Below are 27,303 nucleotides of genomic sequence, written 5' to 3' on the forward strand. Positions count from 1 at the left end.
TATAGCAACAGCAACGGTAGGAATAAGGGCTGGATTACTGGGTTCCGGCGTTCGGGCAAGATGTTAAGTGGCTCTTCTGCGTTTGTAGAGCTCCTGGACAATCGTCCTGAGCGTTCTGTTGCCATGGTTAATCTCGATCAACCGTGGAACACAAACTCCATCGCAACTCAAATAATGGATGGTAAAAGAACGCTAATCGCGTCGCTGATTGTCATCGTTATTCATGCTGGGCAGTAAATAATGTTCAACGAATTCCATGCGAATAGAAACTACCAATTTCTTCCTGTAGCACCAAACTGCCAAACTTGGTGATAGTCAGTGGTAAAAGTACCCAATGTAGAACCACCAAATCGAACAGATTTTTTCGTCTAATAAGTTAATGAGCAGGACACAATGGCACTGGTACAAACGAAGGGATCCTTGCTGGGCAGCTCTCACAGAGCAGAACATAATAAATAGAACGTAAGCAATATACGTTTGAAGGGAAAAACGTATATGTCAATTTCTTCCAAGAATATGTATGTGTATATTTTTGGAAAAAAAGAACTTAGGTATCCAAGTTTTTCAGCATTCCCTAATTTCTCACTAGCAACACAAAAGTAATGCTAAGATTGTTTTTAGTTTTGGATAAGAAACCAATTAAAACTCAGCAACATTGCAACATCACTCAAATTTTATTTTAGTTACATAAGCTTGTATTTTTTTTACTTCGAAGGACTCAGCAGCATTAAGCTTATTCAATAGCTGAGCTGCCTGCCTTATTTAAACGAAATATTCATTTATTTTATTTTTAAACATAAACTTTCAAAGTATCATTAATGGCGCTCCAAAATTCGAATAAAGTTCATTTTAAAAATAACTGGAAAAAATTGCAGTGATCAGTCAACTGTTGCGAGTAGTAAGTCACACTAGACACTTGCCCACTTTAAATCCTTTTTCCTGTAAGCGTGTCCTGATTTTCTCTGCCAATCTGTACATGAACAGCTAGAATATCTCAGCCAAAATGTAGTTGAACGGGTAGAGACACGTAAAATAACTTCATTCGCAATTTTTTTGTGGATGTCAATATATGCTGGTCACAACACACACGTACATACATGCAAATGTAACTAATAACAAATGTAATTATTCAGTCATCAAGATCTATGACGAGGAGACTAAGAGCTATCCGATTTACATAATGTATTGAATTAAAGGTAATGCTCGTGTTGTGGCCTAACGCGCAATATACTTTTAATAGGACATTTCAGCCATCAACCCCCAGTTATTTATCAATCTAGTTTTCTTATTGATTATTTCTGACAATTTTACTCAATCTTGTAACTCTAGTTGAAGATCGACAACGCCATAGTACTAAGGGGCATATATACTGTATATTTTTTCCAAACTGCCATAATAATATAGGTGAAAATTCAAGATAAGAAAACAAATTCGTGATAAGTTAAAAATAATTTGCATCTCTGATTTCGTGGCCCCAAATCGCAGTTTCCGACATCGTGGAAATACTTTCCGTCCAGATGGCTTATTATTTATTAGCTTCAACTAACCTGCGGTCTACCTAAATACAAAAACACTGAAAAAAAAATTTTGACGTCAAGAACTTTGGTCGGCATCGATCAATCGATGCTTTTCATTGTGTTCCCATTTTCTTTTTCATTGATTGTATCTGGTCGTTTCTGATGTTTGCATCGGTGATATTCGATCAAATTACTTATCTATTACTATTCGGCCATTTAAATAGGAATGCACACATTTGGTTGACAACACGTTCTTGTAAAGCCACCTAATATAACGTTTGATTTTTATCATTGGATAAATGGATGATATGGCCTAGGATTTATCATCGGAGCAACAGTTGCCAATGCGTTTGGTTTCCGGTCGTTCATTGACAGCGAACGTCGATTAATCAAGGTATTTAAATAAGATCAGTCAAGGCATATAACAACCTCAGCTGAGACCTAGAATAATGAGGACTTAAATATTGTTTAAACTGAAGACGGATTTTCATGCGCAATGTATTGAACCCACTAAATTCCTTTGCCATGTTTTAAACCGTGAAAAACCCTGGCTGCTATAAAAATGGCTTCGGTGGTATATCATTTCAAAACTAGCCTAACAAATTTTAAAAAGTTGTGAATTTTCAAGCACACAATCCATCGTTGTTTGAAGTCGAAGCTGGACAGGTAGATCCAGCGGCTCCTTGGGCGTAAACTGGGGAATTGACATAATTTCCAGTCGGTCCATAGTTACAGACATAGAGCCTATTGTAGGGAAAATCTTCTCCAAAAGTCTGGCCACATCAAAGACAGGATCAGCGTCAAAGTTCAATTGCTTAAGAAGAAAAAATGCCTTACAGCAGTCGATTGATAGTAAGCCACTCCACAGCCTACGGTATAAGTAGTCGCCCATACAACTTGAGTGTAATGTCCAATAACAGCGGGTGGATTTGATCTATACCATGAGATATTATGAGAATTAACACTCCTACAGTAGAAAATACTCGGTTTGGTATTTTCTTACGGAAAGCTTGTGACATAAGCAGGTGTCATGTCAAAAACTTCATTATACCAAGACGTAACAGCTGCAGGCCAATCAGAGGAGTCTAGCACGTCGGCAGAAGCCCCAGAAATGTAAATATTCTGACCCACTCGGAATCGGGCTATTGGTATATAAAAACCGTGTCAAATATCGAAATTAAATAGGCTGATTCTGGACAAAGTATAGCGTATTTAACAATTTTACTTACGGACGTTACGGCACTTGTCGTGGTTAAATACGCACTGCTGGGCGTGCGTTTGCGCCATTACGGCCAATTCTTCATCCCAGATCTTAACAAAAAACAAACATTGAAGATATCATAACATTTCAAAGGCACTTAGAATATGTTTTTACGGTGAAAAATACAAGGAGTTTTTACATACCAATTGCCTTATGTTAGACGCCGATGGCTGAGGACCTGGAGTTCCGCTGGTCTCGAGACCCTTGGCAACTTTGCGCCGGTAATCGTTATGCGTCTGTAAAATGATGTCAATTTCTTCGGCGTTGACGCTCGATTTCGTTAGATACGATGGTAAACAAGCTGCTCCCCAGGTTAAATTCTATTTGTAACAAAATGAATATCATGAATTTATTATCATTACCATTGAATATCTTTAAGAGTATACCGAATATTTGCAGAGGGTATTTTCGGTAGGAACGCTGCACGTAGCAATGTTGCAGTATGCATTTTGAGCTGTGCGGCTCTTAGTTAGCTGCAACACCACCTGGGCCTCCTTTTCATACAAAAATGATTAATTAAGCATCAGAATGGTTAAAAACAAGTTTGAATATAAGCGAAAATGTACACATAGATTTTTTTTTCATGAAAAATACTTACTCCGCAAGCGGATAGGATGACGGTGATCACCAAGGATACAGCGAAAAGTTTCATTTCGACTAGAGTAGAACAAGCAAACAATGCTCTGTGTATATAAGCTGTTTCACACCTCATTATTTATACATTTATTTTTCCCGGATTGTAAGCGTATCACAAAATTTGGAACGCAAGTGTTTAATTCGAAACGGATCCAGCTGCATTTAGAACAGCACAAAGGTGTTGACTGAAACAAAGCTTGCGCTCCAATTAAAACTAGTGCACCTTAGAATACGAAAAACACAAAATAAGTGCAACAAACTTACTAGGGTGACGTGTTCGTCTGTAAAAAAACGGATCTAATGAAATCTAGGTCGTATTGCAATGTTAGCGTCCGGGTCGGGGGTTGACGAACGGAACTAGGTCACCACATGTTGGCACTTACGTGTTGAATAAATCCGTAGCGCGTGACATTTTTTTCGCCGTAGATCTCAATGAAAAGATCGTGATGAGAAAGATCGGAGAAGATCGTTTTTTGAAAAAGAGAAATGGATATAAGCCGGCGCTCTTACGCAATACATTGCCTACCGGATTGGAGGCTCATCGTTCCCCTTGGAACAAGGTAAATGAAATAGAACTATTTCTAAGGAGAAATAGGACTGATGCCGAGGAGAAATAGGACTGATGCCATGGAGAAATAGGACTGTCCTAAAAGTTTTTAAAAGTCAGTCCTAATTCTCCCAGTCCTATTTCTCCAGTCCTATTTCGTTTCAGTCCTATTTCACCGCCAATCGATCTTTCAATGCGTATACAAACGATAGCTAATACTCTGCTACACCGAAGACTTCAAAATTGTTCAGCTGAAGCCGGCTTTTCATGCGCAATGCATTGAACCACTAAAATTTCCTTCGCCATGTTTTAAACCATGAAAAACCCTTACTGCTATATGAAATAGTTTTAGTAGTATATCATTTCAAAAATGGCGGAACAAATTTCGAAAAGTTGTGCATTTTTCAAGAGTACTTACCTTCATTGTTTGAAATCGGAGCTGGACAGGCAGATCTAGTGGCTCCTTGGGCGTAAATTGAGGCTTTAACATAATTTCCAGTCGGTCGTAGGGAAACTTTTCTCCAAAAGTCTATGGCTGCAAGCATTCGTCAAGAACACATAAACCAGTTTCCTTTTTTTTTAAAATATATTATTAGTATTACTATGAACGGTGTCTTGAATGTCCGAATTTGCGTTTTTTAAACCTGTTGGCTTCATTGCTATCTCATCTGCTTGTGACTGGTCCGAAACAACAGCAACAACAACCACTTTCTCCGTCTCATCCTAGCCATCAGCCGGGAACGTTGAATTAGGGCACTATAGCCGATCTGCTTGTAAGGGCGGCTGCACAGGGTAAATTTAATATCTTCGAACAGTTATTGCTACAGCAATTAGCCTAACATGATTAATACGAATATATTTAATACATTTAAATTCAACATGAAGTCTTTGCCTTGGATTTTGCGTGATGATTATGTCTAGTTATACTGGATATATTGTTAGTGACTTTAATACTTTTGTAATAAAGAATTTTCTTAGATTTGCGGCCGTGCCGTACTGTATTGATTAGGGATCCTTGTAATTGTAACAAGAAACTGAGTGAAATTTAAAACATAATCGCAGCCTGGATACGAGCGGAATATTACCGTCACATCACTTGTTCTTTTTTTTTTTTTTGGGGGGGGGGTCTTGAAAAATTTCGAAAAACTTTCACTTTTCTGTCGTTTTAACCGTGCTTGAATATGCACCATATGATAGAGGACAAAATTCCCTTTAGTGGGAATGAGAGTGTTTTGAGGGTTGCACGTGGATGATAGAAAAGTACAATTTCGGAAAAAATAAGAACCGTTAGTTAAGGCAAGAAGTGTGTTGGGGCGTTGGACTCCCTAGAACTAATGTTAGTCACTGGGGAATAGAATTACAGTTTATTGCATGTGGCAATAAGAGTTAATGGGAAAATCGAGGCGACGACTCTTGGGGGACGTAACTAATACGTTGTCTCCCGAATCTATAAAAAAACCCCGAAGTCCAAGCCCGAAGTCAGTTAGTAACCAAGATCTTCTTGAAGTGTTTGTAAGTCTACTTATTCATTTGTGTCAGTGAAATAAAGTCCTTAAACTACGGTCACAACAAAGTGTTTGAAAATTTCTGTTTATGCAATCGTTGAATACGGCTATTTATATTAGGATGAGCTTATACCTGTTTTCAGGAGTTTGGAATTGAAATCATGCTCAAAGAGCATGACTTCATCATAACTAAAAATTTCATTATGCTACATATTATTATTGTTGAAGGCTTTTGTTTATGAGTTACAAAGCTGCAGTGCGATAGTGGAAAAACGGTCTGAGCGCAACGAAATATTTCGATACAATAGGGGGAAAAGGCCCTTAGTGCAACAAAAGCTTTTGTTGCAATAGATTTCACTAGAACTGCAGTCCGTTTTCGTATGGAGATTTATTGACAACCCGGCGCTACTGAAGACTAGCAGACGTACCTAATCGCATCACAGCTCTTAAACAAATATATTATTTTTTGTTCAACTATGACGAAATCACTTTCTGTTTAGGCAATAGACGTCTGGATAGATAAACGTGACGGAGAATTTCAAACAAGTTCTTAGCATAATTTCATACTGCTCTATGATCGTAGGTAAATTTGGTTAATGTTTAAATTAGGGTTATCGTTAGCATTGGCATATTTCCATTTTTTTTAGAAAGAAAGGTGTCTAAACGAGTATGCCGTCTTGTCCTTTGATATGTCAGCCAAAGCCTTTTTAAAAGGGTCGTTTGACATCATTTGATCATTTCAGCACTAAGAAACACATAAACAGTAAACTTAAAAGTGGCCATGATCTTGCTTGGCATAAATTTTGATTTCCATTTACCACTTGAACGGCAGTCTTTAAATGAAAACTGGAATGCACATACATTTGCATGCGCAACAAAAAATGCAAGAAGAAATGTGCAAGAAAAATCGAGATGGCTGAATTTATCGGAAAGAAACACACAAAAGAACGATAGGTCTACTAGAAATGGGTTAGAACTAGCCAATTTAGCTACCAACTAACGAGATGGACAGCAAGAAAAATATAAATAAATAATAAAGAAAGAAAAACAAAGAAAAGCAAGACAAATAGCATGGTGTTGTCAACGAACGTTTAATATTCAACGTATAACTCGTCTTTCCCACCGAACAAGGTTATCTGCATTACATGTTTTATTCATCCATATCGTCTCCAATGGCGGCTTGGTGCAGAACTCGTTACGCGACGAAGTAGAAGGTTGGGCTAGTAACGGGCAAAAAAGAAGGTGACAATTTAAGAGGAGGGAGAAAGAAAGTAAACGAAAAAAAGGGAAAATGGAAAACAGAAACAAACCAGTTTTAGTCCTTATCAAAGAAGACAAATAATAGGAAGAAAAGAATAGGTGTTGAACAAGCTCACGTACGACAGGGCACAAGGTCCAATTCATCACGTCAACCGAAACATGTCGCATTGGTCTACCTTATCGGTCAGTTGGAGGTCCTCTTATTTCATGCGGTCAAACCAAACTCGATCAAATATATCTGTCGAATGCCTTGTATTCATAGCTATTCTATATATGCAAATGCAGACAGCCAGCAAAGGATAACCATCTGGAGGTATGGCCAGCCAACAAGTCCAGTTCGTTTTGAACTGTGTATGTGACTGCTGCCTGTGGACATATTCAATACAATGGCTTCTTACCTCTCAGATTTTTAATCAATCATTAATCACCAAAGCTAGGTTTTGTCACCGTATGCACGACTATAACTTTACAGCAACAGAGCGATCGTTAGTTTTCAATGCTACCAGATTAGCGCGATTAATTATATAGCGCAGAAATGATACGGGCCTTTAATAGCTACAGGTATATGTACGAAATATCGACTGCTCTTCGTATGGAAAATTCAGCGGCTTACTTGATGTGAATGAGCGTACGTTTATGTTGCTCGCAATGAAAAATTATTTTTTAAATGTTTCTTATAGGGAGGATTTCGTTAGCAATCAACATTTGAAATTTTGGAATTATTGATGTATTTCTTGTAATATTTCTGGTATCTACCCTGAGATTTCGACCCAATTTTGACAATACTTAAAGGACGATATTGTGACGGGCACTACGATAATTCACTAGGTTGTTGTTTAAGCGAATGACTCTACTGCTAACTGCACTCAGTGCATTGACTGCCACACTCAACACTTCAAATACAACTGTCCACTGAGAGCCCCGTGTCACTCGTAGGCTCTCCTGTTTAAAGGAAAACGTTGTTACCCGCCATGGGTGACGCGGGAAGTAGAAAGAAGATGGTCACGTAGATAACCTCTACGTGACCATTCGATTGGAAAACGTATAGAAAGGGGTAAGCTATTCCGGTAAGATACTCAAGTAGATAATTCTACTGGTCCATACGGTAGTGAAAGCGTAGAAAAGGGTTGGGGGCTGATGCACGAGGCGTCCTAAATCCGTATATGTCCTCAGACTCCACATATCAATCGTTAACACGTGGATGTCCTCCGAATCCACGTCACAATAAAAGACTTCCGAAGCTGTAATGGATAAAAAAACCGGAAACCAAAATACTGAATTCGGTGGTGGATAAAACGAAAAGATCTATAGATAGTAAATTTTCGTTCAGCTAGTGTGGTAGTATTTGACCTGACCGGAACACAACATATCGGTACTATTGATTAATGTGTCATTGGCGAGTTTGTTGCCCTCGTTTAAGAAAAATCTTAATAGTAAGCTTATCTCCCACAACTCCATACTCCCTTCATTATTGATTCTCATATTCTTTTATTTTGTTTAGGTATATTCGTTGTTTGCCCCAAAATAGGGGCATCTTAGAAATTTGTTTTTTTCCGTAATTAAAATGGCACATTAAGAAAAATGAATCGTGTGTTTAGAAAGAAGAATGAATGTTTCATTTAAATTATATTTTTTGAAATTTTAAAATAATTTCGCAAACCTCCAGTTGCAGAATTGTAAATAAGTAGGCAAAACTATTTTAAACCGAAAAACTTCTTTTATTTTTTAATTACGCATCATCTGGGCGGGTTTTTCTTTTAAAAGTTGTGGGTTTATGCTGTTAAAAGCAAATTATTTTTCCAGGAATTCAATTTTATTGCTGGTCGCGAAAAAATGGATTAACCAACATACACCTGTGCCTACTAGCCACACTTTCCCCTTGTTCCTTTATCACAGTTTTCTTCTTTTCGAATTTCGAACACAGCCGCCAAAACGCCATCTCTGGAGCTAAACATGCGTAGCGCAGTTGCTTTGAAACATGGACTGCTTCTGATGTACTATGCTATTTATGGTACTTGTAACTTTGAGCCTTTCCAGAGCCGGGGAATACGTAGCACTAACATATTTTTAATGCCCTTATTTGTCATTTTTTTTTGTTTGTCAACCCCTTAGTCTTAAATCGAAACACTCTCTATCTGTGCCCGTCTACCCGCCCATTGCCTCTATCCGCCAAAATGCCGCTGTAGTTGCCCGCTAGTATTCCGCAGTAAGCCCTCAGTAAATTCCGAGAGCTCCACGGTTGGGGAATTGACCAACGGAGTTCCGCAACAGCGTTTTATACTGTTGCGCGACTTAACCCTGTCCGGGACTGAGTATGTCCGTATTTTTCTAGAAGTGGGTGCAGCGTGAATCATCCCTGTGAAGAGCTAATCACTCTTCTTTTTCCCCGCGACAATAATAATAACCTTAATCTTAATCACTATTTTATAATAAAATGAAATAACAATCTTTTTTTTAATTTTTTATATTTTGTTCAGGCCAAATTACACAAACAATATTCTTATTGAATTGTAGTCGAAAGTAGAAAAAGGTTAAGTTGTAAGAGGTGCAGACGAGATTGACTCAGATTTTTCCTCTATCGGTTGGATAGGAATCTTCCTCCGGAAGGTTTTGCAATTGACTTTAGAACTCTCAGTTTACCATTTGTATCTTGCAGTGAATAGAAAGATGAGATTTTGTCCTTCATTCCGTTGAACTGCATGTCAAGTGACGATAACTCCTGTGATTCTTCTTCATCGTATAAGTCTGCGACGCATTTGCCATGTTTGGTATATTCTCTAGAACATCAGAGCAACCTCAATCAGAATACTGCCGCTTCAATCCAACGAACCAGATCAACGTACAAGAAAAATAAGCAGCGGCCCGAGGAAAAAGCAAGTGGCACGGATAAGAAGATTCAAATCCAAACTTTAAGCCGGGTGGGAAGAGCCCCAACATTCAACTAACCTCAGAGGGTTGCTGGAACTGCGGGGCAAAAATAAGGAATCCAAAAGAAGAATGCCCCGCACGTCGGTCATAGTTACCATCTCACCTCGTCGTGGACCGACTATCAGCAAAACCGTCCCTTTTTTGCCTGACACCGGAGCCGAAATTGACGCTATTCCGTCCTCCGCATACCGAAAACTTTTTCCTAAGGTGAAACTGCGACACGCTGCAGCACCCGAGACAGCGGTTAGCACAGTCATCATCAATTCCTGGCCACCCTCGACTGGATGGCTGATGATGAAGTAAGGCGACCCGTCACAACCGCCATACACGTTCTACACGACCTGAGGCAACCGGTCCTCTCGAAACGGACCCAAATGGCTATGGGGATGTTACCTCCCGGATACCCGCATGGCTGAGGTAGTCAAGTAAAAACAAATAAAAAAGTAACGTTCGGGAATGACATACCTACTGCGACACCTTCCTCACCGCCTATTGCACCTATACCGCCCACACCAACGGTCGACGTCGAGCAAATTTTTTCTAGATTGCTCTCTTCCAACGTAGCGCCAGCCATGTCTATGGTTAGCAACAATTCAACAACCGTGACAGGCAATGAAAGGGATCTGCAGAAATTAATGGATGTCTTCCCAACCATATTAGACGGCGTCTGCCGGCCCATGAGTGGCCCACCATGTCACTTCGAGTTAAAAGACAATGTCCAGCCAACTGCAATCCGTGGTTCTCGACCTGTCGCCGTGCCGCTAATGACTCGTTTAAAGAATGAACTGGACTCATTAGAACAGCAGAACATAATCAAGAAAGTCACCTACCCAACGAGATGGATTCATCCCATTGTCCCAGTCATGAAGCCGGATGGAAACATCAGCCTTTGTGTAGACTTCGTGAATCTAAACAAGTGCATTATCCGCCCGTGATTTGAGACCGTGACACCGTTCCAAGCGCTCCGTACAATCCCAACTGGAATGAAATTTTCACTGTGGTGGACGCGTTGAAAGGCTACCACCAAGTGTTACTGGACGAGGAGTCGACCGAACTCACGACCTTTTCCACCTCATTTGGCCGGTACCAATACCTACAGTTACCATTCGGCTTGACCCATGTAGGTGATGACTACAGCCGCCGTGTGTCAGACGTTTTTGACGACATCCCGAATAGCCATCGGGTCGTTGAAGACATCCTTATATTTTTTTCCGCCACTTACGAAGAGCACCGAGAACTGGTGCGCTCATTATTCGCTCTCGCGACTGAGCACACAGTGGCACTGAATAAGAAATAACTAATATTCGCCCAGCCTTTGGTAAAGTTTGGCGGATATATAGTTGATGGTAGTAGATTCCAAACTGATCCCGAGCTGACGACATTTATTAGAGAATTTCCAAAACCAGGAAACGTCACCGATTTGAGATCATTTTTCGGACTCTGGCAACAAATTGGCAACTTTTCTGACAAAATAGCCACCTCACTAGCCCCTCTCTCACCACTACTAAAAAAGTGTTTTCAATGGGAATGGACTACGATCCATGACCAAGCTTTCAACGAGGCAAGATCCGCTCTCTCGGTCATCCCTAACCCACATTTTTACGATCCCTCACGTCCAACAGCACTGCATGTTGACGCATCCCGTCTCAAGGGCCTTGGATTCGTCCTGAAACAACGAGGAGCCGACGGCAGCTGGAAGATGGTGCAAGCTAGAGCGCGATTTTTATTAGACACGGAAACCCGATACGCAATGATCGAGCTTGAATGCTTGGGCCATGGAGAAATGCAGGCAATTCCTTGAAAGCCTGCCAACGTTTGAGCTAGTGACCGACCACCAACCCCCTGTCCCCATCCTGAACGAGTACAGCTTGGACAAACTGGATAATCCACGCCTGTTGCGTCTCCGTCCCAAAATGGAACGATACGACATCCGAACCAGATGGATCCCTGGATTCTGATGCGCTCAGCCGGGCACCAGTCGGCAGAGCCGCAACATCTGATGTAATCGCTGAAGGCATTTCATCAAACTCCGTTCGCCTTGCCATTATTAACACAATCTGTGGTGCAGACACCACGATCCTGGACCCAATACTCGAACGAGCTAAAAAAATTGCAGCATCAGACCGAACTCACACAGAGTTACGCAAAACCATCATGTGAGGTTTTCCGCCTAACAAATACAACCTTCCACCCTCCCTTAGGCCCTACTGGTTCGTACGCGATCGACTAGCTATCGACGACACCGACGGCATGATCGTTGTCCGATCACGCATAGTCATCCCTAAAGCCATCCGTCAGGATATACTTAAAGACATCCTCCGTATGCATCAAGGAGCTACTAGGCTCCGTTAACGCACCCGACTATCCGTCTAATGGCCGCAAATGGATGTAGACATAGAGAACGCGGCAAAAATTTGTGATGAATGTACGGCTCATCTGCCGTCTCACCCCCTGAACCGCTTCGCCCGAACGAACCCGCGCAGCGCCCTTTTGAGCAGATTCACGCTGATCTGGCTTCCGTCAGGGGCAGACGATTTTTAATACTCATCGACCAGTTCAGTGGATGGCCACATGTCGTCGCATTTCCCAACAGCAACACTTCCGCCCGCAAAGTCATTGACGCTGTACGCACATTCTTCTCGAATGTATGAGCGTCCGTAAAGTTTTGGTCGGAAAATGGACCACAGTTTGCTGCAGTAGAATTCACAACTTTTCTCTCCGACTGGGGCAAATCAGCTGGAACGTCATCGCCGCACTATCTCTAATCTAATGGAATCGCCGAAGCAGGCATCAAATCAATGAAAAAATTAATCGCAGGATCATGGATAGTTGGATGTTTTGACGAAGACAAGTTCACCAAAGCCATCCTTCTCTTCAGAAATGCTCTCCGCTCTGAGCGTTATCTCCAGCCCAGCTCATCTTCCAACGTCAAGTTCGAGATTGCCTATCAGCTCACCGCCGTTCTTTCGCCCCAGAATGGCAACGTGCATCTGACGTGCTGGGAAAGAGAGCACGCCGCGCATCAGACCTCCGCACGGAAAACTACAATCGAAAAGCCCATCCCTTACCGTCATTAGCTGTAGGAAATCATGTCCTCATCCAACATCTGATCACTAAGCGCTGGGAAACCGCTGGTGTGGTGGTGGAGGTGGGTCAACATCGGAACTACCTTATTAAGACACCAGCTGGTCGCATTTTCCGTCGAAACCGTCGTTTCCTTTGCTCCCGAATCCCTGTAATGCCTGGCGGACCGCCGCCAAGGCCCATTCCGACAAGCCCTCGCCCCGAACAACTGATAGCCGAAGTCCCTGTTTCTGATCAGCCCGAGACCCCGAGACGCGCACGCCGATGGGCAAAACCATAACTGAAGTATCCAGCCCACAACTGGACAAAACCACACAGCAGTGTCAAGAATAATGTTGTTATTTGATTGTTCCCTCGAACCCTGTGTTTCTCAAGCCGAAATGCATTTACAAAGAAAAAATAAGGCATGGAATGACGTTGCAGAAACGTCTATCCCTTCTTGTGTTGCCCTACGGCACCATCTCCAGATTGCAGGCCAGTTGACCCCAACGCGTCGTATTGTACAGTTGTGTGCGCGTCTCAAGCACGGAAGTAAAATACAAAGAGTTGATAAATCGAACCGACTACAAGTCGTAACACCATGGATGTACTATTTTTCTTCAACACCCAATTTAAGCGCGTTAATGTCATAAAGGATATCCGAGAAAACATGCAACATATCTGTTTTCTCAGCAGGGCCCGCTTCAGGCGATTTATCAGTAACACTAGAGAGCATATTATTCATTTTTGATCTCTGATCAAGGTCTGTTTCCAATCCATTGAGGTCATGAAGTATTTTCGAGAACACCTTCATCATGTCGGTTTTCATAAGTAAACCTACATCTGGTGTGTTTTCTTCACGGGTAACACTGGAGAGCACGTAGGTCATTTCTGATTTGTGTTTAACGTCCAACTCAAGTGCTTTAATGCCATGAAGGATATTCGAGAAAACATTAAGAATGTCTTGTTTCTCGGCAGGGTCCGCTTCAGGTGATTTTTTTTCGTCAGTAACACTGGAGAGAAATTTTACCATTTTTGATTTTTTTTATCCATTACAGTTTCGGAAGTCTTTTATTGTGACGTGGATTCGGAGGACATCCACGGATCAAGGACGCCTCGTGCATCAGCCCCCAACCCTTTTCTCCGCTTTCACTACTGTATGGTCCAGTAGAATTTTACTTGAGTATCTTACCGGAATAGCTTACACCTTTCTATGCGTTTTCCAATCGAACGGTCACGTAGAGGTTATCTACGTGACCATCTTCTTTCTACTTCCCGCGTCACCCATGGCGGGTAACGACGTTTTCCTTTAAACAGGAGAGCCTACGAGTGACACGGGGCTCTCAGTTGACAGTTGTATTTAGAGTGTTTAGTGTGGCAGCCAATGCACTGAGTGCAGTTAGCAGGAGAGTCATTCGCTTAAACAACTACCTAGTGAATTATCGTAGTGCCCGTCACAATATCGTCCTTTAAGTATTGTCAAAATTGGGTCGAAATCTCAGGGTAGATACCAGAAATATTACAAGATATCAATCAATCATTCCAAAATTTCAAATGTTGATTGCTAACGAAATCCTCCCTATAAGAAACATTTAAAAAAATAATTTTTCATTGCGAGCAACATAAACGTACGCTCATTCACATCAAGTAAGCGCAACACTGGAGAGTACGTGGGGAATTGCTTCTCCTATAGTCTCCAACATTACGAAGAACACCACTAAACATCTGACTGCAAAAACTCTTGACACTGCCAAGTAGCATGTTGAAAACTTGAAACCATTTTCAATTTTTGAGTTTGATCAGAATGAGATTGCTTTCGATCATACGCGTTTATCATGAAATGCACCGCCGATGTGAACCCCGTAAGTGTAAAATCTTGAGGTATTCTTGCATTTTTCCCAAAACATCAATACTATTGCGGAGGCTTTGTGGGTCTCCGCCAATCTTGGTAAGATTGTGCTTTGCAAGTGTACAGGGACGTGAGGCTAAGACGAAGTTTAGACGGAATTGAGTAATTGGACTTTCGTGTATTTTCAAAGTGATTACAGTATACTGCCTGTCTGCTTGATTTGCTAGGTGAGGTCGCTTCTATCATAGGTGACAATCACTACGGGGTAATGCCAGGAGGCTGGGGAGGCACTTCCTCACTAGGCGACGTAGACGCATCCGAAACATCGCCGGCCCCGTTTCGGGACGAAACATCGTAGGATGCGTTTTCGAAGATGCAAAGTTTTGCAACAGGTCTGTCGAATTCGCTGGTTCGTGTTCGAATACGACGGATCTGACGACTCCGTCGGGTCCTGCATAGGTGTGTATAACTTTGCCGGATAGCCATTCACCACAGGGAGACGGTGGGTCGGCTATGAGGACATAATCTCCTATCGCTAAGTTGTGACGTTCTCGTTGCCACTTGTGTCGCTCTATCAAATCAGGGAGATATTCGCGGAGCCATCGGTGCCAAAAGTGGCTCGCGATTGTCTGACTGCGGTGCCAGGTCTTGATGGACGCCACTGGGCGTGTGGCTTGGTAGTCTGGTACAGGCTCAATGTTTGCGCGTCCAAACAAAAATGATTGGGAGTAAGGGGCGCTGGCTCGCGAGGGTCAATAGCCACATAAGTTAAGGGACGACCGTTAAGCAGGTTTTCTACGGCAACGAAGGCTGAAAACAGAGAGTCGTCGGTGAAAGTTTGTCCATTCAAGACGTGTGAGAGTGCCTTTTTCGTGGATTGAATGAGCCTTTCCCATGAGCCGCCGAAATGTGGAGCAGCAGGTGGATTAAAGTTCAATTTGATTGATCGTCTAGCAAGACGGTCTGCAACAGCTTTCGTGTTTAGGCTTTGTAATGCCACTTGTAGTTCTCGGCTGCCGGACGTGAGATTGGTGCCATTATCGGATTGTATTTCACTACGGCAGCCACGACGATTGGCGAAGCGCCAAAAGGAGAGCAGAATCGACTCCGTGTTCAATGCACAGGCCATTTCGATATGCACGGCACGGGTTATCATGCACGTGAATAATACGCCGTAGCGTTTCTCACATTTCCGACGAATTACTACGTCATAGGGTCCGAAAAAGTCTATGTCCGTTAATGTGAAAGGCGGCAAGTGCGATTGTAGTCGATTTGCGGGAAGAGCAGCCATTAGAGGAATCTGTGGACTAGCGAGATTGTGGCGACAGATGAGGCACTTGGAAAGCACTCGTTGAACGGTGTGCCGAAACCGGAGAATATAATATTCGGAGCGTAGCGCGGCTATCGTGTGTTCGATTCGTTTGTGTTGGATGCGATTGTGGGCCTCGGTGATGACTAGTTGGGTGACGGAGCTGTCGTAGTGAAGAATGACTGGATGTTTGAGGAATTCTGCGAAGTCACCTCGTTCGAGTCGGCCACGAACGCGAAGAATGCCCTCGTTGTCAGTAAATGGGGAGACGTTGTTCAGCTTGGATGACGGTGGGAGCGTCTTCCCGTTCTTCAGGTGAACTAGTTCAGTTGCGAAATAGTGGCCCTGGTCAAGACGTAGAGCCATCGTTTTTGCGTCAAGGATTTCTGAGACGGTTAGGTACCGTAAATATTGGTAACGCGGACGCGAAAGCATATCATGAGCCGTAGCTGATGTTTGCGATGATAGACTTGACTGTTCTGCGGTTCTAGTGACGAACTGACGGGAAAATCGCGTGAGCCACCCGATGACGTGGAGGTAACAATTCCAGGAAGGGGCGCGCTGCGAAAATTGAAACAATTTGTTGGTTGGGTTCACGAGGATGAGTGCGGCCCATCTAATAGGTGCAACTTCAGGATCCAGTTCAGACGGTTCCGGGAGTCCCGGAGTGGTTGGCCATGCAGAAGGGTGATGGCGCAAGAATGATGGCCCCGTGAACCACCGATCAGTTGCCGATAGAGATTCGGGTGGAATTCCCCTATATGCGTCGTCAGCGGGATTTAATTCGCCTGGAACGTGACGGCATTGGCGAGGCGCTGAGAAATCTAGTATTTCAGTGATGCGATGAGCGACAAATGCATGATATCTACATGATGTTGAGTGTATCCAGCGCAAGACGGTAATGGAATCAGTCCAGTAAGTGATTTCAGTCTCCGCACCCAGTCCCAGTTCTTCTTGGACTGAGGCTGCAGGTGAACAGCGGTGATGGCTCCTTTCAGCTGAAGTCGAGGCGTTGATTGTTGACGGAGCGGTGCAACTTTTGCCTTGCCGATGATTAATCTTGTAGATACATAGTCATTGAGATGAACGGCCCTATAGTACACTGCTGAGCCGTTTGCCAGATCGGAAGCGTCGCAGAAAACATGCAGAGACATAGAAATTGGGCTTGCCGAGACACGTAGACAGCGAGGGACCTGCAGACGTTGCAGCTGAGGAATGTTTTCAGTCCATTTGGCTCATCTTGATTTGAGCATTGGTGGAAGTTCATCGTCCCATGTGAGTTGCGCTCGCCAGCAGTCTTGGAACAAAATTCGAGCAGTGAAGATTACGACTGCCAAGAAACCGAGAGGGTCATAAATGGCAGCGGTGGTTTTTAGTACGTGACGCATTGTAGGACGTTGCAAGGCGTTGACATTTACTTTGAAGATGAATGATTCGATTTCCCAGTTTAGAAGAAGACCGAGAGTGCCTTCCGTTGGTAAGTGATCGTAATAGACATGTTTTGTTAAGTCCGTGACGTTGAATGCGGTGAGCAGCTTGCCAGAGTTGGACATGATTTGGCAGAGGTGAAAGCCCCCACGAGCGCAGAGGTATTTGGATTGCGTGACGTAGCTGCATAATATATTCTCGTTGTCGTGGGAGGTAAGTACTTTGTCAACGAACGTATTTTTTGTAATGATCTCCCTAGCGTCTGGATACTCCTCTCCGAAGTCGCTCGCCGTTCTCTTTAAAGCGTAAATGCATGTAGTTGGGGACGAGACCGCACCGAATACATGTCTTGCCATTTGATAGGTCTTGATTGAATCCCTGGAACCGGGTCTTCGGTAGACGACACGTAGCGCCGATTGATCTTGTTCTTGGTCAGCAACTTGGTGGTACATTCCTTTGATGTCAGCAGCTGCGGCGTACTTATAGTGGCGAAACCGTAGAATGATTCCATGGAGTTGACGAGTAGGTCGGGGCCTTTTAAAAGTGAATCATTTAATGACGTGCCCCAAAAAGTGGCTGAACAGTTGAGGACGACACGAATTTTATCGGGTTTCCTTTGGTTGACGACACCATGTGCGGCCAATTGTACCAGACTCTTCATTTGCGACGGTGACGGCGTACCCAAGCGTGATATATTCTTGCATTGCACGATCATATTGGTCAGATTTGACGGGATCACGCGAGAGTTTTTCTTCCTGCCACTTGAAGTACTTCAGCGCGTGAGTGTAGTTATCGGGAAGTTTCACCTCCTCGTTTTTCCACATCAGGCCTATTTCCCAACGCACTCCAGTGTGGGGAATTGTCGTTTAGAGGATCTTCATGGCTTTTTCTTCGCCCTGTGTTAGTCGGAGCTGTACGGGTTTCGTCAACGTAATCTTGCCGTCTTCCCAGAGCATATTTACATGTTCGCAGAGCTCCACATCGGTAACGGTTGCTCGAATGAAATTAACTCTTAGGCGTGGCAGAGGCGCTAGAGACTTTGGTATAAGCCCTGCTAGACACCAACCAAACGGGGTAAGAATGGCGTCAGGGCCTACGGGTGCTGGTGCTTTTTCTGGTTGAGAATGTCGTGAGCTCCGCGCACGTTATGACCAATCAGTACGCTTACTTTTGATAGGTCGACAGCTGGAAGGTCTAACTCTTGCAAATGGTGCCATTTTGGCTTGAGAGTTGGCCAGTCGAACTGACGTCGTGAGAGTCGAATTGATGGAACGGTGTAGGCTGAGGGAACGTCAAATGTGGCGGAGTGGTCGTTGGAGGTTATTTGAAACGATACTTTGCGAAATCGAAAAGACGGGTCCTCTCCGTGGAATGTGCCGATGCATTATGATTTCCTCGGTCCCTGGGTACCTAGCGTTCTTGCGGTGGCTTCCGTGATGAAAGTTGTCCCGGCGCCGGTGTCGAAGAGAGCATAAGTCTTGACCGCTTTTAGCTCGCTTCGGAGTTTTAACGGCATTACAGCTAGTAGCACGGGGTACTCAGCATTTTCTAAGTTCGTGGTGCCAACACTTGCCACGGGAACGGACGCGTCTTTAGTCGGCTCGTTGGTTGATGCTTTGGAGAAAATCCGCGGTGCTCCATGAAGTAACGTATGGTGGTTCTGCAGCCTTTTTCTTCACAGTGCCTTTTTAGGTAGCATTCGCGAATTCGGTGGCCGATGCGGAGACATCTAAGGCAGCACTTGATCTCGTGGACGACATTCACTCGCTCGTTTAGGGACATGGCAATGAAAACATCGCATTTCGCTAAGGTATGCGGTCTCTTGCATACCGCACAGGGACGTTTTGACACTGCATTTTCGGCTGCGCTGTGCAGAACCGTTTCTTCTAACTTTTCAGAAAGGAAGGCCTTCGTTTCAACCGGGCACCCCGTGGACTAAACGCCAGGGCGAGTATATTTCGTCCGACCAGGGCCCTTGTCTGATTTTCGATCGTTGCTTGCCGAAGTAAAGAGCGGGTGTTTCACGACCATTTCAGCTTTGACTACATCGTGCAGCCAGCAGTCAAAGTCTTCGAATGGGAGGCTCTTTGGATATGCTTTAACGATTTTCTTGCCCCACTTGCCTTTGATGTCATCTGGAAGTTTGTCGATGAGGGTAGACAACAATGCGGATGATCCGAGGGCGGCGCTGCAGTTTATGGTGCGTAGGGAGGCTGCGGCGCCCCTTAACGTTGAACTTAAGTCTAGCAAAGACTTGTAGTCTCGGGAAGTTTTCAGGGCAGGAAGGGAAGTGATGATACCGATGTACGAGTCCGCGAGTACATGAGGGTGGCCAAACAGTTGCTCTAGTTGCTCCAGTGCTTCTTCGTAGAGCGCTGTGCTGTTAAGGCAGTCTCCCAGGAATCTGTGGACGGTGGGAGCGAGGCAGTGCCGTAATAGGGCCATTTTATCGGTCGTCGAAAAGTCCGGATTGCTCTCTACTTATTCGCCATTTCATCGGGTCACCATTAAATGGCTCCAGGTCAATCTTTGGTGGAAGAAAGAGTAGCGATAGGTGACGGTCCTTTCGGTCGTTGCTAGATGTTAGTGACATGTGACTGTACCATTCCTCAGGTTTCTGTCTATGCATCTCGGGTGGACGCAGACCATCTGATGTTTTGAAGGGGAGACTCTCAGGTGGAAGCACGGCGGCGCTTGTCTTTTCGGGTGATGGAGTGGGATCGCTCCAGTTGAGCACAGATTGCCTATTCGTCTGTTCCAAAAGTTTGATGCGGTCAAACATACTTTCCATTGCCACTGTGTGTTCTTCAGGCAATGCTTTTTGCTCACGCTCGTAGCGGCGTCATCGTTCAAGCTTCATGGTCTCTTGACGTCGCTGGTTTGTCTGCCACTCGTTGCTCAACTGCTGGATCTTTGCTTGGGCTTCGGCTAGCTCGCGGGTTTGAGCTAAGACGCTCTGCTGTGATTGTTTTAGAGTTTCTTCAAGCTGCCAGCGTTCCTCTCGTTCTTCTAGCAGACGCAAAAGTAGTTCAATTTGGGATTGAGTAGAAACCTGTGAGACGGAGGAGACGGCGTCATCGTCTGCGCGGTGCTGCTCGTATGGCGTTACAACTGCTTTGGCGGCTAAATCGGCCTCTGCTGGAGTGATAACGTTCACTTGTGTTATTCCAGTATGGTGTCGTAGGCTTTGAGATTTGGAGCTAAAGGATTGAACAAATGAAGCTCGATGTTCGAGATATTCTTCGATTCTTGTCACCCCACACAGCACACTGCTGCCCTTTAGACAACCATTTTCGGTCCTCACTGGACCACTAGGACGTACATAAGACGCGTTGAAATTCTTAGATGACGTGTTTTGGCTGCCTTCTGTACATTTAGATGTCCGGCAGTAACGTTGCCCGTGTGCGTCTTTAACCAGTCGTCCACAACGAGTTTAGGCGGTGAGCTGGACCACTTTTGGACCGCTTAATGATATCATTTTAAAAGTTTTGTCTGTGGCTGGTATCGAACTCGGGTCTCCCGCATCACTGTCGGACGCTCTTTCCACTAGACATACTTATAAATGTCACAATTTTCAAGCAATACAATAGAAACATAGAAAAATGCTTAAGTTTTTTTCGACAACAGGCCACAAAAAAAATTTTAAACATAAAGTTAAAATCGAAATTAAGTTAGACCCTCGATCCTTCAAAAGTAATTTTTTTAGATTTTGAAACTTAATTATGATTTGTAAATATTTTATGAAAATGAATTATTTGAGATAATAGTTCTACCATAACTAATGCTTGTTTTGAGCATATTTTATGCTAAATAAAATATATTTTTCTAACTCCCGTATTTCATGGAATTTACATATCAATTTACTTACTATTTTAGTTGTAAAGAATAAAATTTGAACATTCTACGTTTGAATTTCATGTATGTCAAAACTGGCAACACAGGATTTGGCCAAATGTGGGACTAAAGAAGTCAGAAAAAGATGTGACTTTCCTGGACAACATCAGCAACAGCATAATGAAATTTTGAAAACTAAAGTTCTCATTACCGACAAGGATTGCCGCGAATTGGCATCTGTTCAATAGCTCTTCCCATCCGCAACCAGTCTTTTGTGCCATTTCCACGTATTATGTGCAGTGGATAAACGTGTGGAAAAAGCACATCTATTGCTGGACCAAAGGGAGGAGATATACGAATCATTCAGAGCCGCAGTGCATTTGCATTCTGAAATGGACCTAATACACAAATCGTATAAGCTCTGCAATATCGGTAAGAAAAATTATAAATGTTACTTAAATATTTTATGCTAATTCTTGAAAATACTTCAATAGAACACGACGGGCTCGGTGATTATTTTGCCACTTACTGGTTTAAAACACCAGAGCTGTGGGCGATGTGCTACCGCCTTTCGGTCTTCGGTATGGGAAATAATACTACGAATCGCCTTGAAAGGTATTACCCTTTTCTAAATAATTACAATATTCTTCCTGTAAAAAGAAACATTAAAAATTTTTTTTTGGGAACAGATTCCATTCCACAATAAAAAGACCTACCTAACTTACAACATCAACAAGTTATGTTCCCGGAACTCATACAAATTCTTCTAGACATACTTCTGCTCCGCCTTGATGACCGGAATAAAAGAACGTTGACGTGTAGCATCAAGTTCGCTACGAAAAAGCCGCATCCCATCCTATGCAGAGTGTTTGACATATTCACGCCTTATGCAGCTAAACTTGTTGAAGAGGAACTCTATTTTCCAAAGACATCCTACACTGCATACAAGGTATTGTGAAAAAAAGATAAATTTTTATTAAACGTTACCTCAAAGTTAATTACAGGAACATTCGGCGTACAAATTACATCATGCTCCAATACGTATGAAGTTTCCGAGACACTCAACGAGTGCAACTGCACCTTCTCAACGTGGTGTGGTTAACCCTGTCGTCACATTCTTTTCGTTACTCTGCAAGACAAAAAAGAACTACCTGTGCAAGCATACAATCAACGCTGGCTCTAAGAAGCAACCGAAGCGCTAAAATTATTTCGAATGGAGTCATCGTCAACTTTATCAATATAACAATTACTTATCTTATAGGAAGATTATCCTGAAAACACTTCATCTGAAAACTTTAGTTCTCCGATGATTTCCAGGAGACATTTCAATAAAACGTCATACACCAGAGAAGCAATGTTTTCCGAAGCGAACTTACTGGCACGTTCGCTCGCAAATACAATGCAAGATTTGCCTTTGCCTGTGTTTAAGGGATATCTTCGCTTAATGCAACAGCTTCACGAAGCAATAAGAAGCCATAAATTCGTCACTATAGTTGAAGGCAAACGTTAACTAGTGTAATTTTATAACTTAAACTGATTTGCGGTGAAATAGGACTGAAACGAAATAGGATTGGAGAAATAGGACTGAAAATTTCCAGTCCTATTTCTACCGGAGAAATAGGACTGGGAGAAATAGGACTGACTTTTAAAAACTTTTAGGGCAGTCCTATTTTTCCTCGGCATTAGCCCTATTTCTCCTTAGAAATAGTCCTATTTCATTTACTTTTTTCCAGTAGGAACGATGAGCCTCCAAACCGGTACAGTAGCGTCGGTTTATATCCATTTCCCTTTTTGAAAAACCGATGGCGTTAATTCACACTTAAATGGTTCACAAAACATTTATCTTTTATCCTATTTTAATTTAAATTGCTGGGGAACATGAATTATGTTGAATCTAATAGAGTTCGTTTAATAAAATACTATTAGAGCAAAATCAGAATATGTAAGAATAGCTGTATATAATGTAAAGATAGTTGTATAAAATAGTAAAACATTAGTGCAATTGGAAAAGTTGGTTATGACCACATAAAGTGCAATATAAGTAATAAATATTTCTGTAGGATGTCTAATAGTATTTTGTTAAATGAACTCTATTAAATACAATATAGTTGTTGAGAAATACAAAGTGGCGCTCCATGTCACCATGCGCACCATGTCATCAATGTACCCCTACTTATCATCTGAATTTTCCTGTAAAGCTCAATCAGACAATAAAATGAGTGATCTCAAAGCTTCCTTTCCATCAATAGTTCATGTTCTCCTGCAATTAATATTAAAATAGGATAAGAAAAAAAAGTTTGTGAATCATTTAACTAATGGGTGAAACTGGAAATTTTCAGTCCTATTTCACCGGCTACCCTTAAACTTAAACCATTAAATTAAGTGTACTATTTCATTTCAGATGATCAGCCTATTCCAGAATTTTTGCCTATGATAAACTAAGATCCTAAAATGCTCCAACAAATTGCGTTAATAGTTTATTCGACGGATTCACTATTACAGGAAGTCATTACCGAAATGGAAGATGGTGATTTCTTCCGCAAATTCATGGACAATCCTGCGTCTGCTGAAACTCCTGCGTCTGCTGAAATTCCCGCTTATGCTGAAATTCCCGCGTCTTCTTAAACTCCTGCATCTGCTGAAACTCCTGTGACTGCTGAAATTCCTGCTACTGCTCATGTGGCACTAGATCCAGCTCCAGTTGACCTTGTAGCAACCGATCAAGCGAAAAAGCGAAAAATCAGAGATGTTGAGTTGGCTGAACTCAAGCTGCAAAACTTCAAGCCAAAAACAGGGCGACCAAGGAAAACAAAGAGACTCGATAACTATAAAATTACACCTGCCAGATTCACCATCAAATCAGCAACTGAGAAATCTAGAGGTAAGACATGTTATAAGTATTTTTCTATAAAAAATAGTTTAACATACCTTTGAACCGAAACAGTGTTTTTGACATGGGTTATTGGAAGCGAGAAGGCTGCTGAAATTCTTCGACTAGTGGAAGAACATGACATCAACCCTATGCCTGACATGGTTATCAACGCACTCACAGAAGAGGACGTAGTAGTAGAACTTCCAAAATTTCAGAAATTATTTACGGAGGAAACCTGGATAGCCACAATAAGCTTGAGTAAGTTAGCAGTGAAACATGTTAATTTTTACAACAAAAATAATCTTTAATATAATACTTCCTTACAGTAGATTTTAAGAAAAAACATCCCATATGGGGTGACTGTAAGAAGAATATTAATAAAACCACACCCAATGTCGTGCTCTGTGACAGTTGCCTGGAATGGTGTCACTGGGCTTGTAAATATTAAAAAACAATCTGACTTGGCCAAATATTTCAAGTGTTCCACATGTGGTGCCTTGTTTACACTGTGACTCTGTTTTGCATATTTGCCATATTTGAAAGAAAACTGTTATGACTGAATATGTTAAGCATAAATATTTACCGTGCGACTAAAGCGTCTGCTGTATTATTGATACATCATAAACATCGTTGTGACTTCGTTAAAATAGGTGGAATTGTATTGCAGTCCCAATCTAGTTAATTTTTCTTTAGTATTTAGAAATAGGCAAATTATACATTACATAAAAAAAGTTAAGCGAAACTATGGCAGAAAAAACATATATATACAGATGCACACAAAATAACCATTTAATTTTATAACTCTTCAAGGAGTTACAAAATTATATTACAATTATTATTATGTCAATATATATTGTTGAAATTAACGAATTAGACGTTAGAACAACTAGTATAGCGTGGTGAAGCTTTTATTATAACCAGAGTCATAGAAACCTGGTTGCTCTACGCGTTAATGCTACAAGGGTTTGTGGTGACTTGTGGTCCCAATTTGACCGATTTTATGGGTGGAGCTGGCAGCGACAAAGAGCCATCTGTTGACTAGAATTAGAGATATCCTGACATCCAAAAAGAAAACCATAAGAAAACGACGTATAACTTAAGCTGAAAGGCCTTGTGGAAAGCACCTCCGGTTGCAGTGCGGGAGACCGGTGTTCGAATCTAGCCGTTGCATTTTCTTTTTTCCATTTCCTAACGTATGCTGGCCACGCGCTGCGCTAGGTTCCACTTTCTACTGTTTTTCACTCATTGCAATTCTGTATTAAAATTTTATATTACGTAATTTTATATTAGTATTAAATCTATTAAGCCTCTCTGACAATTAACTTATTTGCGCAAGAAGTATTGCGCGCTGACAGGCCGTTATTGTAGTAGGCCATGCTTGAAAGACACGCTTGACTTGGCCATCCGACTACTCTAAGTACAAACCGCTGGAGTAAAGTACTAAGTACTTCCCCCTCGTTTGGCGGGTCTGCTATGATTGGCTGTCGACATTTTGGCAGGACATAGCCCATTGATTGGGGACATGTAGTACTCCACCGAAACCGCTAGGTTCGCTATTTAACTGCCAGAATTGGACCACAAGTCACCACAAACCCTTGTAGCATTTACACACAGCGTAGGTCAACCAGGTTTCTATGACTCTGTTATAACTGATCATAGAGACGGAAGACAGTCACACTATATACCCGACTACCATGCAGACGACAGTCTAAAAGGGTAGAGTAAGGGCGTCATTTAAAGGAAGACTCTGCCTGCCTGTTTTTCAACACCCACTCAAGCATGACAACAACATTAATGTCTTCTCATAGCTTTACAAATCTTGGTCCACTAAGCGCCTTCGTAAGAATGTCAGCGAGCTGCACATCTGTGTTGATATAGGTGACGTCAACCACTTGATCTTCTTGCAAAACACGGATGAAATAAAACATCACGTCAATGTGTTTGGTTCGTTGATGGAACTCCACGTTCTTTACTAGTTTGATGGAAGACTTGTTGTCACAAACTAGAGTAGTTGGTGCAGATTGGTGTAGGCCAAAGTCCTGGAGAAGACGTCTCATCCAAACAACTTCCTTGGCGGCTCTGGCGGCTGCAACATATTCGGACTCGGTTGTAGACAAAGAGACACATTTTTGACGTTGACTTTTCCAGCTTACTGGACCTCCATTCAGTAGAAGGACAACTCCGGTCGTTGACCGCCTTTCGGCTAGGTTTGAGGCAAAATCAGCGTCAGTATAAACTAGAAGAACATTTTGGGAATCGAAATTTCCAAAAACGATTCCATGACTCATGGTCCCTTTCAGGTAGGAAAAAATGCGTTTAACTGCCTACCAATGGGCCTGGGTTGGCGAGCTAGAGAATAGTGACACCTGGCTAACAGCGAAGGCTACATCAGGTCTCGTGCACGTGATAGTAGAGATCCAACAGCTTCACGATATGGCTCCAACAGCGTCTGATTAGTCGGCGAGTCACTCCCACGTTTTCGTGACAGGCGTGTGAAGGGATCAGCAGAAACGATGCGCATGCTGCAGTCGGAAAGGCTAAATTTTTCCAGAAGTCGCTTAATGTAGTTTTCTTGAGAAATGTGAATTGTTTTCTTAAATCTGTTCCGAACAATCTGAATGCCAACAAAACAATCAGCAGGACCAGATGTCATTTCAAAATGCTTGGCTAGAAAATCCACCACACTGGCAAGTATTGAAGAATGACTAATGCAAATTAAACCATCGTCGACCCAGATCGCGATCATCGTTAAACAGTTTTCTTCTTTGAGAACATACACACACTGATCTGCACAACTTTGAACAAAACCGAAACTCGTGAGAAAACCGTGAAACATCAGGTTCCAGGCCCTTGAAGCCTGTTTAAGTCCGTATAGGCTCCAATTCAGCTTGCAGACTTTCTCTTCATGACCGTGAGAAACAAATTCCTCAGGCTGAGCCATATACAATTCTTCGTCTAAATCTCCATTCCAAAACGCAGTCTTGACATCGAACTGCAACATCTCAAGGTCCAAAACAGCAGCTATGGAAAGAAGAGCACGTAGTGATTCATATTTTACAACTGGTGAGAAAGTTTCGTGAAAGTCAATTCCAGGACGCTGAGTAAAACCTTTGGCGACGAGTCTGGCTTTAAACCGACGGACTTCTCCATCTCCATCCAGTTTTAACTTGTATACCATCTATTTTGAATAGCTTGTCTACCAGAAGGTAGGGTCGTCAGTGTCCAGGTTTGGTTTTAATTAACGAATTCATCCCTTCCTTCATTGCCATTGCCCATTGGTCTGCTTGAGGAGAC

At 42.6% G+C, this 27,303-nt stretch overlaps 2 protein-coding genes across 2 annotated transcripts; both read right to left on the minus strand.

Annotated features, from left to right (window-relative positions):
* Window positions 1-2,001: 2,001 nt before the first annotated feature.
* Window positions 2,002-3,504, minus strand: LOC130693683 (venom allergen 3 homolog). Its single transcript, XM_057516870.1, has 7 exons — window positions 3,377-3,504; window positions 3,165-3,272; window positions 2,922-3,098; window positions 2,747-2,828; window positions 2,521-2,659; window positions 2,355-2,451; window positions 2,002-2,290 (listed from the first exon to the last, which is right to left on the minus strand). Exons 1-7 carry the CDS (start codon window positions 3,488-3,490, stop codon window positions 2,141-2,143), a joined length of 867 nt encoding a protein of 288 aa, XP_057372853.1. The 5' UTR covers window positions 3,491-3,504; the 3' UTR covers window positions 2,002-2,140.
* An 11,636-nt stretch (window positions 3,505-15,140) lies between these two features.
* LOC130693108 (uncharacterized) lies at window positions 15,141-16,310 on the minus strand. Its single transcript, XM_057516230.1, has one exon. It carries the CDS (start codon window positions 16,308-16,310, stop codon window positions 15,141-15,143), a length of 1,170 nt encoding a protein of 389 aa, XP_057372213.1.
* Between the last annotated feature and the right edge of the window lie 10,993 nt (window positions 16,311-27,303).

Source organism: Daphnia carinata, chromosome 3 (genome assembly GCF_022539665.2).
Source record: "Daphnia carinata strain CSIRO-1 chromosome 3, CSIRO_AGI_Dcar_HiC_V3, whole genome shotgun sequence".
In the NCBI taxonomy this organism is placed as follows: Eukaryota; Metazoa; Arthropoda; class Branchiopoda; order Diplostraca; family Daphniidae; genus Daphnia; species Daphnia carinata.